The sequence below is a fragment of the Echinops telfairi genome, unplaced genomic scaffold, assembly GCF_000313985.2.
Source record: "Echinops telfairi isolate 266 unplaced genomic scaffold, ASM31398v2 ScPeMD7_60;HRSCAF=208, whole genome shotgun sequence".
Lineage (NCBI taxonomy): Eukaryota > Metazoa > Chordata > Mammalia > Afrosoricida > Tenrecidae > Echinops > Echinops telfairi.
In genome coordinates this window covers 20,890,676-20,908,090 of record NW_022103958.1, presented here as the reverse complement: position 1 = coordinate 20,908,090, position 17,415 = coordinate 20,890,676, and the positions used below count along the sequence as shown (strand labels likewise).

The following is a 17,415-nucleotide window of genomic DNA, read 5'->3' as shown; positions in this document are numbered from 1 at the left end:
GACTCTGTCAGCCTCCTAAACTTCAAGACTTGGCCAAGAGACAATCTTCAATCTATCTGCTTACCTAGTGATGTGCTGTCTGAAGGCCTACCTCTGTTTCCAAAAAGTCTTGAAAGCCCTATGAAGCAGTTATTCTCTGCCCACATGGGGTCACCATCAAATGGGAACCAATTAACTACAACTGCTAGTACCTAGCAACCTAACATTACACAGCTAACCTTGTTAGGTTGTCTTTAATGCCGTCCTTAAAAGCGCTTTTAAACAACTCTGATAAATGTTGACCAGTTCTCTCTCCATTTCCAAAAAGAAAAATAATAAAGTGAATAAAAAGTAAATTCAAAAGCTATAACAAAAATTAAGATAGACCTAAGAATGACAGTGAAAATTAGACAAGGTTCCATGAGAATCTGACATTTCTTTTAAGGATCATCATTAAGATAGAAAATGCATATATTTATAGGTTTAGTATTAAGGTAGCAGAAGAACATTGGGTCTCCACTCAAGTACTCCCTGAATGCAAGAATACTTTCTGCTATTAAATTGGCATTCTACGATGCTCACCTTCCTAACACAACCGCTGAAGACAAAGCAGATGAATAAGCAAATGTGGTGAAGAAAGCTGATGGTGCCCGGCTATCAAAAGATATAGCGTCTGGGGTCTTAAAAGCTTGAAGGTAAACAAGCGGCCATCTAGCTCAGAAGCAACAAAGCCTACATGGAAGAAGCACACCAGCCTATGTGATCACAAGGTGTCGAAGGGATCAGGTATCAGGCATCATCAGAACAAAAAATCTTACCATAGTGAATTGGGGGTGGGGGGGTATGTGCACAGTGGAGACCCAAAGCCCATTTGTAGGCCACTGGAGATCCCCTTGCAGAGGGGTCTCGGGGAGGAGACGACCCAGTCAGGGTGCGATGTAGCAACGGTGAGAAATACAACTTTCTTCTAGTTCCTAAATGCTTCCCGCGTCCGCCCCTCTATCATGATCCGAATTCTACCTTGCAAGTCTGGCTAGACCAGAGGATGTACACTGATACAGATAGCAACTGGAAACACAGAGAATCCAGGGCAGATGATCCCTTCAGGACCAGTGGTGTGAGTGGTGATACTGGGAACATAGAGGGAGGGTGGGTTGGAAATGAGGAACCGATTACAAGGATCTACAAGTGACCTCCTCCCTGGGGGACGGACAACAGAAAAGTGGGTGAAGGGAGACATTGGACAGGGAAAGATATGGTAAAATAATAATTTATAAATTATCAAGGGTTCATGATGGAGGGGGGAGTGGGGAAGGAGGGGAAAAAATGAGGACCTGATGCCAGGGGCTTAAGTGGAGAGCAAATGTTTTGAGAATGATGAGGGCAATGAATGTACAAATGTGCTTTACACAATTGATGTATGTATGGATTGTGATAAGAGTTGTGTGAGCCCCTGATAAAACAATTAAAAAAAAGAATTGTACGAGCCCCCAATAAAATGATTAAAGGAAAAAAAGATAGACAATGTAGTCCTATCTTCATTCTGATTTAAGAATTATTCTGTCTAAACATGGAAAGACAGATATCCTTTGGTAATCTCATTAGTTCAATAAGTCTACATAGATTGATAGAGAGGTTAAAGGAATGATGGCTGGATGGATGGACAGATGGATGGATGGACAAACTGACAAAGGCAGATAGCTGTAATTGATTCAACTCGAATTCACAGTGATTTATGTGCAACAGAACAAAACACAAAATGTTGACCAGTCCTGTGTTACCCTCACATTCACCGTCAATCACTGTGGTTTCTGTATCCATCCCTCTCTTTGAGAGTCTCCCTCACCTTGCTGCTCCTTTACTTCACCAAACCTGGTGCCCTTCTCCAATGATTAATCTTTTCTATCAAGCAAGTCAGACAATGAGCTCAGGTGATCCCTAAGGCTTTCATTGGCTAATTTTCACAAGCAGATCACCAGCTCTTTCTTTCTCATTTGTCTCGCTCTGGAAGGCTGGCTGAAATCTGTCCCCTGGGATGCATCCCAGTAAGTATTTGAAATACCAATAGCATAGCTCCCAGTATCACAAACTTCCACAGTACCATAAATTGACAGACTGGAGTTTGCATATAGGTGTTACAAATTAAAATGCCTTTAGGAGCCTAATGGGTCATGGAAATTAATGAGGCAAGCTAGAGCTCAGAGTAAGGGTTTCCACAGAGAAAGGATGGCACTCAGTTCCTGCCGGTCTCATGTCACGTCCAGTGTTGCCTATTCTTCAGATTTGTTATTTCAAGAAATCTATGATATTTTGTGCATGAAAGCTCCTTATTGTTATAGACCCACAATTAAGTTTTTATTGTAATTGTGTACAGGCCAAAGAAAACTTATATGCCGTTGGTTTTAGCCTCTGATTCTCTCTCTCTGTATCTGTGCAATTAGTTTTCAGTTTTATATCAAAGATTCAACATAACCAACTGGTTTATCTACAAGTTGTCCAAAATATTTTTTGACCACAAGCATCTTTTTGAAGATTTTGAGACTTCTCAGATCCACTGGTAATGACCTTGTTGGTTTGCCTTCCATCCAGTCATGGAATATTAAAGGCAAATATGTGCAAGCACTTGCTGTATTGAATAAGAATAATATGAGTGACACCTCATGAGACATAACTGAACTAATGAGGCATGATATGTTTATAATATAATTTGTGAGCTGTCAGGGTGCCACTTTAAGTGCTAGTTCTATTATTTTAGCATTATAAAAGGCTATGTCTTGATTCCTAGCTTCTGTGAAAATCGTATTATACTGTTTAGGAGAAAAGGGAAAAGTTCTATCTCTAGAAGCTGCTGTCACATGGTTTTATTTTTTTCAAAAAGAGAGAGAGAAAGCCACACAGATATCTCGAGTGCTTTGACAGAGATAAACCTATTTTAAATTATACACCCAGAAGGGAAGTGGGCTCTGAGAAATTTGGTCATTGCTGGTATCCGGAAAATAAAATGTAGCTTGACAGAAGATGAGATCTCTAGTTTTCCAAGTTTTCTGCTACTTTCCCTGCACACTGCAGTTGATTTACATCAAATTGTACTTTTTTAAAAGGGCAAATAATCTTTATTTGCATAAAGATCCTTCTCGCTTCCTCCCTTCCTCCATCACTTCCTTTATAGATTGAATAGAATTCTTTCTTATCAGTAGAGTTTTTAAAGCTAAATTGACTATGGTTTGTTGTTGCTTTATAAAATCATCTCTTTCTGTACTTCGGACATCTTCTTGAGGAACAAGTATATTGGGTGTGTGGCTTCAGTCCTACTCAATCCCTAGATGACCCTGGCCGGGGTATAAAGTGAAGCAGGCAGTGGACTAAGAGCAGAGGAGCTGGTAAGAAGCTGCACTACTTTTAGTCTCTGTGCTTAACTAGCTACAACCTCCCCAGGTCCGCCCACTTTGACGAGGCCACTGATCAACTTTCCCTCTTAAAGACCCCTTCTCAGAGGATCCCCAGGTAAAGCAATGGCTTACTTGCTCTCTACTCATCTGTTTGATTTTCCAAATTTATTTCCTAGCTTGCCTTTTTAAGATTTTACATGACAGATTTATTGGAATAAAATTGGCATCCAATAAACTGAATATTTTAATAATGTAAACTCTAATAAATTTTGAAATATTACATATCTGCTACAGCATCATAATACTCAGGATGCTAGACATATCTATCACCTCTAAAATAACCCCCAAAACTTGCTTATGCTCCTTTGTAGCCCCTGCCTGCTGCCCTCTCACGTCCCTATTTCCAGCCACCATTCATCTACTTTCTGTCGCTGCTGCTGTTGCTATTAGGTGACATCGGGTCCTTTCCTTGACAGTGTCATTAATTTAGTCAATGGTATAGAATTTAAAATACAGTTGAGAAAAAGAGATTATACAAGTATGGGCTGGCCACAAACTGCAATATATGAATTACTGACTTGTACAGAGTACACTCTTAAGTGACTGAACACTATTTACACAACAATGGGGTTGGTGATAAGGCAAAACTTTCAATGATATTCATTGAGAGTGGTGGAACCAGGCCTACCAGATGAATACATATCTTAATAAAGCAAGGAGGCCTTTAAAATAGGCAGTACAGTATATGGTAGTCTCAGGCCATCGATGGTGGCTTTTATTGCTAAATATTATAACAGATATATAGTTCATTGTGGGTTTGTTTTCCATAAGCCTAAGAAATGAGCTTAACCATCTATCCAAGAGCCATCTGTATATTCTTTGTGGTGAATTATCTATCTAAATGTGTGGCTTATTTTTAGCTTGTGAGAAATACATTTTAGGAGTAGAAATTCTCAATTTGAGTACAATTTATAAATATAGAATTTTATGAATCATGCTACTGGTGTCTTATTTATAAAATCTTTCTCTAACCCAAAGTTACAACAATGTTTTTGTTTTTACCTAGAATATTTATATTTGGGGTTTATGTATATAGGGTGATGATCTATTTTGAGTTAATTTTTTATACAATATGAGAAAGTTTGGCTTTTTTACATAAGCATCCAATTATAAAGAATATCCCTCAATTCATTTTCCTTTAAGCTTGGTCAGAAAGCAATTGATGTATGTGTGTTAGCATATTTCTAAATGTTTGGGTTTTTTTTTAATTACCTAGATCCTAACAGTCTACCTTGAGGACTGTCTCATTACTGGGGATTTATAGCAAGTTTTGAGTTCACCTAAAATGAGTGTTCCAACGTTTTATTCTCAAAGCTGTTTTACCTACTCTAGGTCCTTTGCAATTGTATATCAACTTTAAAATCAGATTGACCACTCCTAAAATAAAAATCATTTATAAAACAGCCTTCTGGGTTTTAATTGAACCTGTTACATTTCAGATCAATGTGGACAAAATGTACTTCATACTAAGAATGGGTTTTCCAATCCATGAACATGGAATATCTTTTTATTTATTTAAGTCTTCCACTTTCTGAGCAATGTTTTGTACTTTTTAAGGAATAGGTCTTGCAAATATTTTGTTAGACCTGTCCTTAACTATTTCATACTCTTGATGATATTATAAGTGGCATTTCTAATTCAAATTTTTATGAGAGGCAATGGTATAGTCAGGATAGTCACCTGGGAACTTGACTCTGTGCCTGTGTTGGTAACTACTATGCATATTCCTACGCAGGGTAGACATCCTGCTTTTTAGTTATCACAGCAAATTTTCCTGCCGTGTTTTTGGCTTGGTTTGTTTCTCTGACATCTACATCCTTTCTTCTAGGAAGCAGTTCTGGGTGCAGAAGCTAGTATACCCTGCTGCTCACACAGGCCGAAATAGTTGAGCCACGGCTTTCTATGACCTGAAGACTCTTCTTGGAAAACCCTGGTTGCAATCCAAAGGCAAAGGAGCAAAAACAAAGTAAGCCTCCAGCAAACAATGTTAGCAGATAGTTAGATATAACTTACCGTTATTACTCACTGCTAAACTGAAAAGTAATTTAGTTCTTATTTTTGTCTTTCCAAGTCACACACAATAGGTTGGAAGGGCACTTAAGATTCTTTGAAGCCAACAATTTTCTATCTCTCTGGATTTTCTTTCATAGTTCAATATTTGATATTTGGAAGATAGAGAAAAAGTTTGGAAAATACGAAGAATTAAAAAAAATTAGCAATCAAAATAGAAATAAAGGAATGAGTTTTTATAATTAGAGAGTAAACAAGAGTCTATAGCACAGGCATATGTTGAAGCCAATATTTCATTTTCTTAAGAAACACTACCAATGCAGCATTTTCTGGCTCATTTTAGATTTAAAAATGACACTACATACACAAATGTAGACTTCTAGTGAATGTCACATCTAATCTAGAAAGCATCATCATTTGATTGCTCAGAAATCTCGGAATTAGCATATACTGTCTGCTGTGGGTGTGGTTGTGTCCCACAGAACCCCGTGTCCATTTGACAGGATCGTGGTTCACATGGTTTGGCAGTTATATATGATGTAAGTTAGCCAACTGTTGAAAGGGACTTACAGGAGAGGCATTGCCCTTACTCAGGTCACACCCTTGATCTGATAATAAGTTCCCTGGGGTGTGGTCTACATCAGCTTTTATCTTACAAAAACTAAAATGAAAGAGAAGGGAGCAGAGCCAGAGAGGGGCCTCAGTACCATCAAGGAAAAAAAAGCTGGGAACAGAAGACATCCTTTGGACCCAGGGTCCCTGTGCTGAAAACCTCCTAGACCCAGTGGAAGCCTGATACGAGATATCTGGATCTCTTCAAAGAATGCGGGGGCCCAAATATGTCACAAGAAGATAAGGACTTCTTTTAGCACTGAGAGAGAAAGCGTTCCCCTAGATTTGGCACCTTAAATTCAGACTTCTAACTTCCTCAAAAAAATGTTTTAAAGGGGGAAGATGCTCTGAGAAGCAACAAAGCCTACATGGAAGAAGCGCACCAGCCTGTGTGATCACGAGGTGTCGAAGGGATGAGGTATCAGGCATCAAAGAACAAAAAATCATATCAGTGTGAATCATATCATTGTGAATGAGGGGGAGTGCGGAGTGGGGACCCAAAGCCCATCTGTAGGCAACCGGATATCCCCTTTCAGAAGGGTTGCGGGGAGGAGATGAGCCAGTCAGGGTGCAGTGTAGCAACAATGAAACATACAACTTTCTTCTAGTTTCCCCATTGCCACCACCACCACTATCATGATCCCAATTCTACCTTACAAATCGGGCTAGACCAGAGGATGTACACTGGTACAGATAGGAACTGGAAACACAGGGAATCCAGGGCAGATATCCCTTCAGGACCAGTGCTGACAGTGGCGATACCCGGGAGGGTGGAGGGAGGGTAGGGAGCAAAGGGGGAACAGATTACAAGGATCTACATATAACCTCCTCCCTGGGGGATGGACAACAGAAAAGTGGGTGAAGGGAGACGTCAGACAGTGTAAGATATGACAAAATAATAATTTATAAATTATCAAGGGCTCATTAGGGAGAGGGGAGGGGCAGGGAGGGGGAAAAACGAGGAGCTGATGCCAGGGGCTTAAGTGGAGAGCAAATGTTTTGAAAATGATGAGGGCAATGAATGTACAAATGTGCCTTATACAATTGATGTATGTATGGATTGTGATAAGAGTTGTATGAGCCCCTAATAAAATGATTAAAAATAAATAAATAAAAGGGCAAAGATGCTCAGTGAGAATTGGCACCGCGGCTCTGACAGCGAGCTCCACAGAGCAACCGTGGAGATGGCTCAGGACCAGGAGGAGGTTCCTTCTCCGGGCGCAGGGTGGCTATGAGCTGGAACCGACCTGATGGCACCTAAAGATAACAACAGCCACCTCGTCGGCTGTGAGAGAAGGCAATGTGTTTACTAAAGTCACTCACTGGTGCCATTTCTGTCACAGCCGCCCTGGGTCAAGATGACAGTGGCTTGTAAGCATTACCTTTTCTGTAGGGTTAGTTTATAGCCTTCTCGGGAAGTTCCTTCGGCAGCCTTGACTCTGATTGGGTGACCAATAGCCAAACAGCCTTGAGTTATAGCTCGACTCAGGATCATTCCCGTCTGCCAATGAAGGGGGTGGGTGGGGAGTGGAGAGAAAGGTCTAAATAAGTTAAAAGAACCAGAAAATTCAACAATGTGTCACAAATAGTGAGGTCATTATGCCTGGATAACCCCGGATATTAACAGTTGCCGAACGTGAAAAAGGACCCACAACTTAGCGGTCAGGGAGCCCTGCTCTGAAGCGTGATCTTCTGTCCAACAGGGCGGCGTTTTACAGTTCAGCGCAACTAAAACAGACCTGCTATCTTCATTTGTCCCCCTTTCCCTTTTCCTGTGCATATTTCACAGTGCAGCGATTTGGGGTCTATCGCGTGTCACTTACTACAGTTATAACTATGGAGCTTACTGGCAATATGTATGCATGGGGGGAAAGTGCAGTGAGCTGAAAAGATTGAAACAAATCCAGAACCTTTGCATCAAGGTAAAGGTTTTTACTCTGGGTTTAAATACCACAGGTTAAACATTTTCAGGTGTTTTTATGAATTGCTTTTGTTTTAAACGCTAGGCTTTCCTGCTAAGGGATTTGATTAGGAAGATTGTATGAAAAGCACTTACCAGGTTTTTCTCATTTGGTGAGTCACATACGCACTATTTTAACCAGGTGCCAACCACCAGGAAAGAAGGCTCCATGTCTTACAGGCTTATTACGAAGGAGGCCTAGTGGTGCTGATGGGTCAGCTCTGGATTGCTCACCACAAGGCCGGTGGCTCAAACCACCCGTCACTCTGCTGGAGAACAAGGGAGATACCTGCTCCCATAAGGATTCACAGCTTCAGAACACCCTCGGTGGGCTAGTGTGGCTGGTTGGGTTTACAGGTAAGGAAACGATGACCTGGTACAGCTAAATACCTTTCCCAAGTTCACATGAAACTGAAATGAGACTCCAAACCCAATCTATCTAATCCCTAAAGCCATACTCCTTTCCCTAAGCATTTCTGAAATTCTATAGACAGATGCCATGGAATGACAGAATCAGAGCTCTAAGAAAGGCCCTTTGGTATCAAGTGCCCCAACTTTTCCCAGTTCTTCCAGATGAGAAACTTCAGGCTCAGCCAGGGAGTGTGACTTGCCTGGCATCCCCTTCAGTGGAAGGGCTAAGACTGAAACAGTGCCATCATGCTTGTAGATGGTTCAATATAAAACAATGTTTTCGCCCTCCCTCCCCCCTTCCATCCCGGTGACCCCTTGATAAATTATTATTATTTTCATGTCTTACACTGACTGCTATCTCCCTTCCCCTGTGATTTCTTCCCCTCACCTATCCCCACCTTCCCCCTACCCACCTGATATCGCTATTCTCATTTCTGTTCCTAAGGGGTAAAAAGAGGAGCTGATACCAAGGGCCCAAATAGAAAGTAAATGTTTAGAAAATAATGATGGCAACATATGTAGAAATATGCTTGATACAATTGATGTATGGATTGTTATAAGAGCTATAAGAGCCACCAATAAAATGATCTTAAAATAAATAAAATAAAGTGTATTAAACAAAAAAGGATATAAATAAATAAAAATAAAACAATGTTTTCTACTATAGTGAAAAAGCTTAAGTTTTGAATCATACTGACCAATAATCTTCCCTCTGTCCCTTATTAACCTCAATCTCTATGGCTATAAAATGCCACTGCCTCTGGGTCAAGTCTGACTTATAGTGACCCTATACGGCAGGGCAGAACTGCCCCTGTGGGTTTAGAAACTGTGGGTTTACTATAGCAGAAAAATCCTCATTTTCCTCCTGCAGAGAGGCTGATGGTTTCAAACTGCTGACCTTGTGGTGAGCAGCCCACCTGGTAACCCACTGTGCCACCAGGGCTGATTATAAACAAACTTGAAATGTTTCCTAATCTAAAAGAGACTGCAGTGGGTATACGGCATGGATATAATGACTAACACATGATATATGATTAATGATATAGCAGATTTAATTACTATTAGAGAAAAATATGTGCCATAATAAAGCTTAAGAATTATTAGAGTCTCTAGTTTGGAAACAGATTTAAATCACATCTCATCTAACCTCATTGTGTCTTGATGTATGATATGAACAAACTCTCATGATAGTTTTTACTCAATTTGTTCTATTTTCTTTTACCTCACAGGGGATTATGTAGCAGCAAATCTGAGTGGGTGACTGCCTTCATGGCAGTGGTGAGAAGCCCCGAAATACAGTGAGAAGGCAAGGGTAGATAGCACCCACACCTCTCTTTCCAGACATCAACGTGGGGCAGCAATTACAAACAGAGTTCAACAGTCAGAGCAAAGGTTGGCGCCGTTGACCTTTTTTCCCATTTAAATCAGAATCAGAACCAGTAGCAATCATCATGTGAAAATACCTACTGCACCCCTCATGCACACTTAGAATATGGGAGGCACTGCTCACATTTTATGATCGGGGTTTTGTTTAATACTGTGTCCTTGCAAAGACAATATGCAAAATCATTGTCTGCTGTTAATCTGGTGACGCTGAGCTGATGAAGCTCAGCAACAAAGATGAAGACGTGGAAGTAAATGGCATTCAGACAAATTCCAGGAAAATGCTGAGGCTGTGAACGATCAGTAAGCTCTTCACGGGATTTAAATACACTCTGGGCTCTGCATTCACCAGCAGGTCTGAATGGTCATTTGGGGAACTACAGAAGTCCCCTGGGCCAGACAATATCCAGAGCAGTGAAGCAACATTCTGAACAGCCGATCAGTTATCACACTTCTGTGTGTATACCTGTGTGCAGTGAAGGCACCCGGTGCTGGGGTAGCCCTGAGAGCAAGTGAACAAGAGGAAGCCACCCCGCAAAAGATACTTTAAGGGTACCTTTGTGATCAGCCACATGCTGGCTGCCGGCCCCAGGACTGAGGGTGCCATCTGACTCCCAATTTTCATATCCCTGCTCGAGGAACTCCACTTTCCCATGGCAACCGAGGCACACAGAACGATGTTAGGATCCACCTGTACCACGAGGAGAAAGACACAGTTTTACCTGAGAAAGGTTTCTGATTGAGCCAGTCTTCTTTCAGATGCTAACTCTCATTCCTATTTACTCAATAGTCTGGAGATAGTCTGGAGTGCCACCTGGGATGTGCAATCCCTAGACTGTGAGGGATGATGTATTTTCCTGCCCCGAATATATTTACGACAATCACACACACATGCATCCACACACATAAACAAATACTCACACATGCACACAATGTCACACTAAGCACCATGTGAGGGAATAAACAGAGGAATGCAAATGATGGCAATATCATTTCTGCAGGGATAAGCAAAAAGTAGAGCAGGGTGAAAGGGGTGCCATCTAAACGAGGTCTTGAAGGATGGAGACAGTCTGACAGGATCCATGAAGGATAAAAGGTGTCATCAATGTGTCTTGGGATTTGTGGGTAGGCTCACGGGGTACGTTTCTCCAATCCGTGGAAGGTTTCAAGCGTAAGGCCACATAGTTGGGTGGACAGTAGGGAACCAGTGAAAGCTTTTAAGTAGGGAGAGGCTGGATTACAGCGGTTTTTAGTAAGGTTACTCTAGAAGGGTAACAGGATGGACTATAGGCTGGAGACATCAAAAGCAGAGAAAACAGTAGGGAGTGAATGCAATCTCTTAAATGTGGAGCACTCTATGAGCTGAGATTAGGGGTAGCTATGGGGATGGACAGGAGGGAGCTGATGGGGGACATTGCATCCCTCCAACTCAGGTGCATCATCAGATTGTGTAAGTCAGAGAGATCTTGCATCTTCCAGCTTTTCTCATATAGACCTGATTGTAGAATTAGCATCACCGATACGAATTTGCTCTTTAATATTTAATAAGATCTGTGTCCTAACAGTGATAATTATTGTTGTGGGGTAATCATGCTAAGTTTTTAAGTACCAATTTATAGGAGACTATGGGAAAATGCCAATTTTTGCTGCAAGTCCAGTAAATAATACTGCTTCCATAGTCATATATTTTCTAATTCAAAAAAAATGTCCCATCTCTATATGTGGTGGTACTAGACATTTACTGAGTAGCAAATGTTTTTTTAAAATATAGAAATTAAATAATGATTTAAAAGATTAACACTTTACAAATGCAACCAGGGCATAATGTAAGGGCACAAGTAATATAATTGGTGATTACTCTACAATGGATGATATGCAGTCATTTCAAAAGAGAAAAGAATAACTCCTATATGTGAGAATAAGATTTTCAAAGTACAGAAACCCCACAACATAAGCAGATTTGACTTACAGCGGTTTGATTGTGTATCCACAGTTAGCCAGTAGTGGCTGCTTTCTGGAGGGGACTCCCCCACAGTCTCTGAACAAAGAGAAACTATATTCTACTAATCCATCCTCCACAGGACTCAACATTTAAAGTAGCCCTCTTACTCACCCTAACTCCAAGTTGCCATCACACTCCAACCTCCCCTGCCACAGGGCAGGGGGTTGTTTTGACTGGAAGTAGTCAGACAGAAGAACTGTACTGCCAACTGCTTCTTTGTACAACACCTGCTGCCAGCCCCTAAATTCTTGTTATCTCCACAACATGTTTTAATCTTTTAACAGTTGGCTTATTGGGGAAGACTGAAGGGTCCTTTGTGTCGGTCTTGGGTTGGCACCCAGTATTAACACCATGCTGTTCTTTAAGAGATAGTTTGCTGGACAGTTCCCAAGTGATTCTCCGAGTGCAGACACCACCAGGCCCACTAGCTCGGCTTCATTTGGTGTTATGAAAATAGAAGCAGCAGAAAAATCCTGCCAAGTTTGAGGCTCTGATATGCTTAAAAGTGACAATGGCCATTCAATCTCTCTGCGGTGACTTTATTTTCATTTTTCTTTGTACTGAAACCTGATAATTAAGCCTTAGACCAAACATTTATGAGAATGGAGAAGATACAAATTGTTAATGTTGTAATTCAGAAAAATAAGCAATAGTAACCTTCACAATATTTCTTGTGTGTGGACACAGACATAAAGTAACATTCATCATACATGTGTATGCTACTTCATATGTCATTAGAAAGTCTTTTAAGTTTTAAAGAGGCATTATTTTAATTTTTTTGAATATGTATATCTTCACTTAAATAGCCACTATAACTCTGCTTGTCTGTATGAACTATGTTAATGTAGAAACAGTTATACAAATGATGTGTATGCATCATAGCACAGTTAAAATATTTTGTTTATTTTTCCCTATCTTGTGAATGAATGTGGAATAGCCTGCCTTCAACATTCTTTTACACAAACTCAAAATAAATAAAAGAAAAATTCAAGGGTTTTTTGTTTTGTTTACAGAGTTGTTGAGAAAAAAAATACAAGATAACAATCTTTTTCAGAAAAGGGGAATTTCATAGACTACAACTTTATTCTAAACAAATTGTTTATTATGTGGGCCTCTTATAAGATTTTTTACCTCTGATAATGATTTCAGGGGCAAGCTAAATAATAAGAATTAGATTTTAAACAAATGAAAGTCCACACAACAAAAGATGTTATAAAAATCTCTTTCCTCATCCCCCTGGTATTTCCTTCTTATTTTTCCCTTTCCCTAAGCTATAGCTGATCAATCCATCCATCTCTGTAAAAAAAGGAGCTGGAAACATCTGGAGGTGGAAGATGCCAGAGAGGACACACTTAGGCACCCAAACAAGGTAAGGCATTTGAGCTGAGGATACAATTTTCAAATGGCTCCTAATTATTCATCTAAAGAGGAAGGATGGGGTTGGGGTTTTGTACTTTATGTCTCCTGTTCTAATAACATTTAGTTGAAAATTAAAACTAAAAATTGATCTTCATTTCAGTATGCACGTAATATCTAGAACAGCTTTCTTCTTAATGACTCTCTTTCCGAAGATATAGCAGAGTAAAGATGGTTTTCCATTCCCAGCCTCCTTTTCAGCATACAGAAAAGGGTGTCTCTAGCATCCCAGACTGGTGGATTCATGAGTGGCTTTAAGAGGCATGCTGTGGTTCTAAAATTCTAACTTGGAGATATACACACACACACCTTACACAGTTGTCACTAATATTCTGCTGATATTTGCAAAGCACATGCTAGACAGCTGAAATCAAATTAAATTTTTGTGTAATTCTGGCAGACTATGCGAGCCGCCAAACACTGGTGCACGTTTATGCTATATTTTCCCATAACTAGGTATTCCTCAAGTTATTTTTCTTAAGAACATCCTTTCTTTTATGTTAACTATCATGACATCTAAATTCCTCCATTTCGGAAACCAACAATTTTATGTCCTCAAGCGCAATTCAAATACAAAGCTTGCCAATTTAAACAGCAATAGAGTTGTTGAAAGATGGATTCACCAAAGTGTCAATTTGTAGTAGTCTCTAAATGCTTTTTTTTTAATGGATAAAAGAGCAACAGGTTATAATTGCCAGGGTTATAGCCATCTTCCACAATACTAATGGGGATTATATGTTCCAAATTTTTCTCTGTAGGAAAGGTTTTACTTGTCAATAAGAGATTTAAAAGAACAGTCAGGGGCTGGGCACTGATATCTCTATCCCAAGCCAATTTTAAAACGCATGCATCAAGAATATCGGCTTCTGCCTTCCCTCCCTAGAGCCCCACTCCCCACCCCGCCCTGCTGTAATCCTCTTAGTGTGTTCTTTACCACAATGGGCAGCAAGCTTCCTCAGTAACATGTCACCTCTGCCTGAGCCTGTCTTTAAAAGTGGTCCTTTTCGGGTTATGAAATTACTATTCCCTGTGCACTGATCACTGCTCAGTATATAATTGGAGACATTTTGCAGAGAGGATTTTAATGGTTTCAAAGCTGAGGGAGAGCCATGTTTCTCTGAAAGCTTCATGCTGGTAATCAGTTTATCACGTCCTGACTTTCTGGCATTACTAGGTTGGTGGATGACATGTGATTCAAACCAGACTTTTCTTCACAAATCACAATTGCATACAAATATTTATTTAAGATGAGTATTTTTTTCATTTTCACTACATCATTAGAACCAGTTAATAATTATTTGATGATTGGGTTGTTATCCTCTAATTTTCTACTGTGGAAAATGGGTTTCTCTTGTAGCACTCTACTTTGGCATGAAATCAAAGAGAGAAGCTTCCTTTCAATTCCTTTCACCCATATTTTTGTGCTATCATTTTTACAATTTTCAGGTTTGAGCTGACCTCTGATGACTGAACTAATTACCTAATGAATACAATTTAACTGAGAGGTAACTCTGAGCATCTAGAGACTGCAACAGAAATAAGAAAGTGCAGGATAACTTCTGCTCTTGAGGATTTTTTTTTCTTGAGGAATTTTTAATGAAGCAAAAAGGATAAGGCAAGGACCTCCCGGGTTCACTTCCTAACACAAGGATCAATTCTGATCTTTCCTCTGCTCAAATATATCCAAAAGCTCTTTATTTTCTATGGAAAAGCATCCTGAATCTCTCAGACTCTTCATGATCTAACTTCAACCATTCTCGTCGAGTCTATCACACACCCCCCCCGCCCCCCCACCTGCCCCAAGGTAAGCTGAGAAGTGCTCAAACCTGGGGCTCATGTTGCATTTCAGCCATGGGAAAAAAAAGTTGCATGATGAATAGCATCAAGTTCAATATCGCTGTACTGGCCCAACAAGAATACAAGGTCAGACAAATCCTATTTGCTTTGGAGATGGGGTTGAGGTAAAAAAAAGATTTCATAAACATGACAAAAATCAGACAGGGTTACAGTGACGGGCAGGACAAGAATGTATTGAAAGCAAACTTCCTGCCAAACACAATGCCACTGTGATAAACAAAGAGAAGGATGAATTCCAGGCGGAGAAATAACCTGGGCAAAATAATCGAACACTTTGAGCACAGTCAGAAAACAGCTAATGAACACGTTGACTTGGCTAAAACACACACGCATACACACAAAATATATTGGAAAATAAGCACAAAACCCACCACATCACTGTCGTCAAGTCAATGTCGACTTATAGCGACCCAATAAGACGGGGTAGAATTGCCCCCTGTGAATTTCCAAGACTGTAATTCTTTAGGGGAATAGAAAACCTTGTCTTTCTCCTAGGGAGCGGCTGGTGTTTTCAAACTGTTGATCTTGTGGATCAAACCCAATTAGTAACTGCTACATCACCAGGGCTCCTCAATGGAAAGTAGTGAGCCTTAAAAGAGAGCTCATTACTAATTTTGGAGCTGGGGGGGTGGGGGTGGTATTATGCACTTGCACTACATTAAAGCCTTTGTGCTAGCACCAAAAAGACACAATGTCTGCTCCCAAATAATTCTCAATAAAGTGGAGAAAACAAATGCTTACATGAAAAAAAACCTCCGAGAACAACTGTCAAAGGATGACAGCAATCCTGAGGACATAAAATGGTGAGAGATGAGTTCTCTCTGCAGAATCTGAGATGACTTCCTGGAAGGAGACGTTGAGGAAGGCTAACTTAGGGAGAGAGATGAAAAACGCAAGCACGGCAATGATAGTGGTAGTACTGATGGGCTCCTGGTCTAGGCCAGAGGTTCTCAACCTGTGGGTCGCAACCCCTTTGGGGGTCAAATGACCCTTTCACAGGGGTCACCCGATTCATAACAGCAGCAAAATGACAGTGATGAAGTAGCATCAAAAATAATATTATGGTTGGGGTCACCACAACATAAGAAACTGTATTAAAGGGTTGCAGCATTAGGAAGGTTGAGAGCCATCTAGGCAAAGAACAACATGAGACCTGGCATAGGTATCCTAATGTGAAAACCTCTTATGGGACAGAATGTATTAGAACTGACTATAGGATAGGGAACAGACAGGACCAGGAAGGAGAAAGCTGAGAAGTCAAAAGTGAAGATAGAACAGAGGAGAATCATGAAGTTTGATGCAGACCAGGAAAAGTTTGGGAACTTGATTTAATAGATAATATTTAGTTAGCCATACAATTTTTTTAAGCTCTAAATAATGTTACAGCAAAAATATAAAAAGGAATGCCTTAGAATGAGGCCCAGGGCTAACTAATAAATTGTAATCGCAGATGAATATAAAAGATAAAAGACAATTCCTCTTGCCTTTTATAATTTATTATTAGTAACTAGTTATTAGTATATCATTCAACTTAACTCTAAATTTCTTTAAAACTGACAAGAAATATTTATTTGAAACAATTTCTATAATTATAATATTTATATTTAGATGCAACCAAGATTTTCAGAAGTTTTGACATAATCTTGAATGAGCAGTATGAAGACATTTTTAAAAGATCATGTTGGGACCACACCGGAGACACAGTGTGGGAATTGCGCCCGATCTGATCCCACCACACCGAGGCAAAACACAAAGGGGATGCAACAGAACAGCAAGGGAACGGAGAGCGGCGAGGTCCCCAGGGAATGCTGAAGGTGGACTTTGGGGCCAGGGCTTGGTGCCCCAACAGACTGGACTGGAAAACACTCCTAAAGGCCAACAAATAATCCTTGAACTAACTACAAGCTTTTCTTTCTTGTGTTTTGTTTTGTCATTGGTTTGTTTTTGTTTGTATATTACTGCTTGGTTTTACTCTGTCTTGTTTTGGTGCACGTTTTTATCTCCACAGGTCTGTCTAAATAAGATAGGCTGGATGCAGGGGAGGGTATTGTTTATATCTCCACAGGGAAAGAGGGACTAACTAGACTTCAACCAGTGCTCCAAGATGTGAACGCAACATGCCGGCGTGGAAGAGGGAACCAGTGGAGAGGTCTGGGGGGCTGGCCCCAGTACCAAATACTAAGTGGATGCCTGCCCCTCCCCTCAGAAGAATTTATTTCGAAGGACGGCATTGAATCTACAGCTCCGGGTGAGGGACATATCTGATCAGAGCACACGAAGCAGATGAAGGGGGAGGAGGAGAGAGTGGAGCACATCCTGGCCCACCAGGCCTTGAG

At 40.4% G+C, this 17,415-nt stretch overlaps 1 protein-coding gene across 1 annotated transcript in view; it reads right to left on the bottom strand.

Moving 5' to 3' along the window:
• The window catches only part of DCDC1 (doublecortin domain containing 1), a 497,394-nt gene that overhangs the window by 231,092 nt on the left and 248,887 nt on the right, over nucleotides 1-17,415 (bottom strand). The window contains exons 14-15 of the mRNA XM_045291000.1: nucleotides 10,361-10,495; nucleotides 7,433-7,551 (exon numbers count right to left, since the gene is read on the bottom strand). Coding sequence (XP_045146935.1) covers nucleotides 7,433-7,551; nucleotides 10,361-10,495 — 254 coding nt within the window. The remainder of the gene's footprint in view (nucleotides 1-7,432; nucleotides 7,552-10,360; nucleotides 10,496-17,415) is intronic.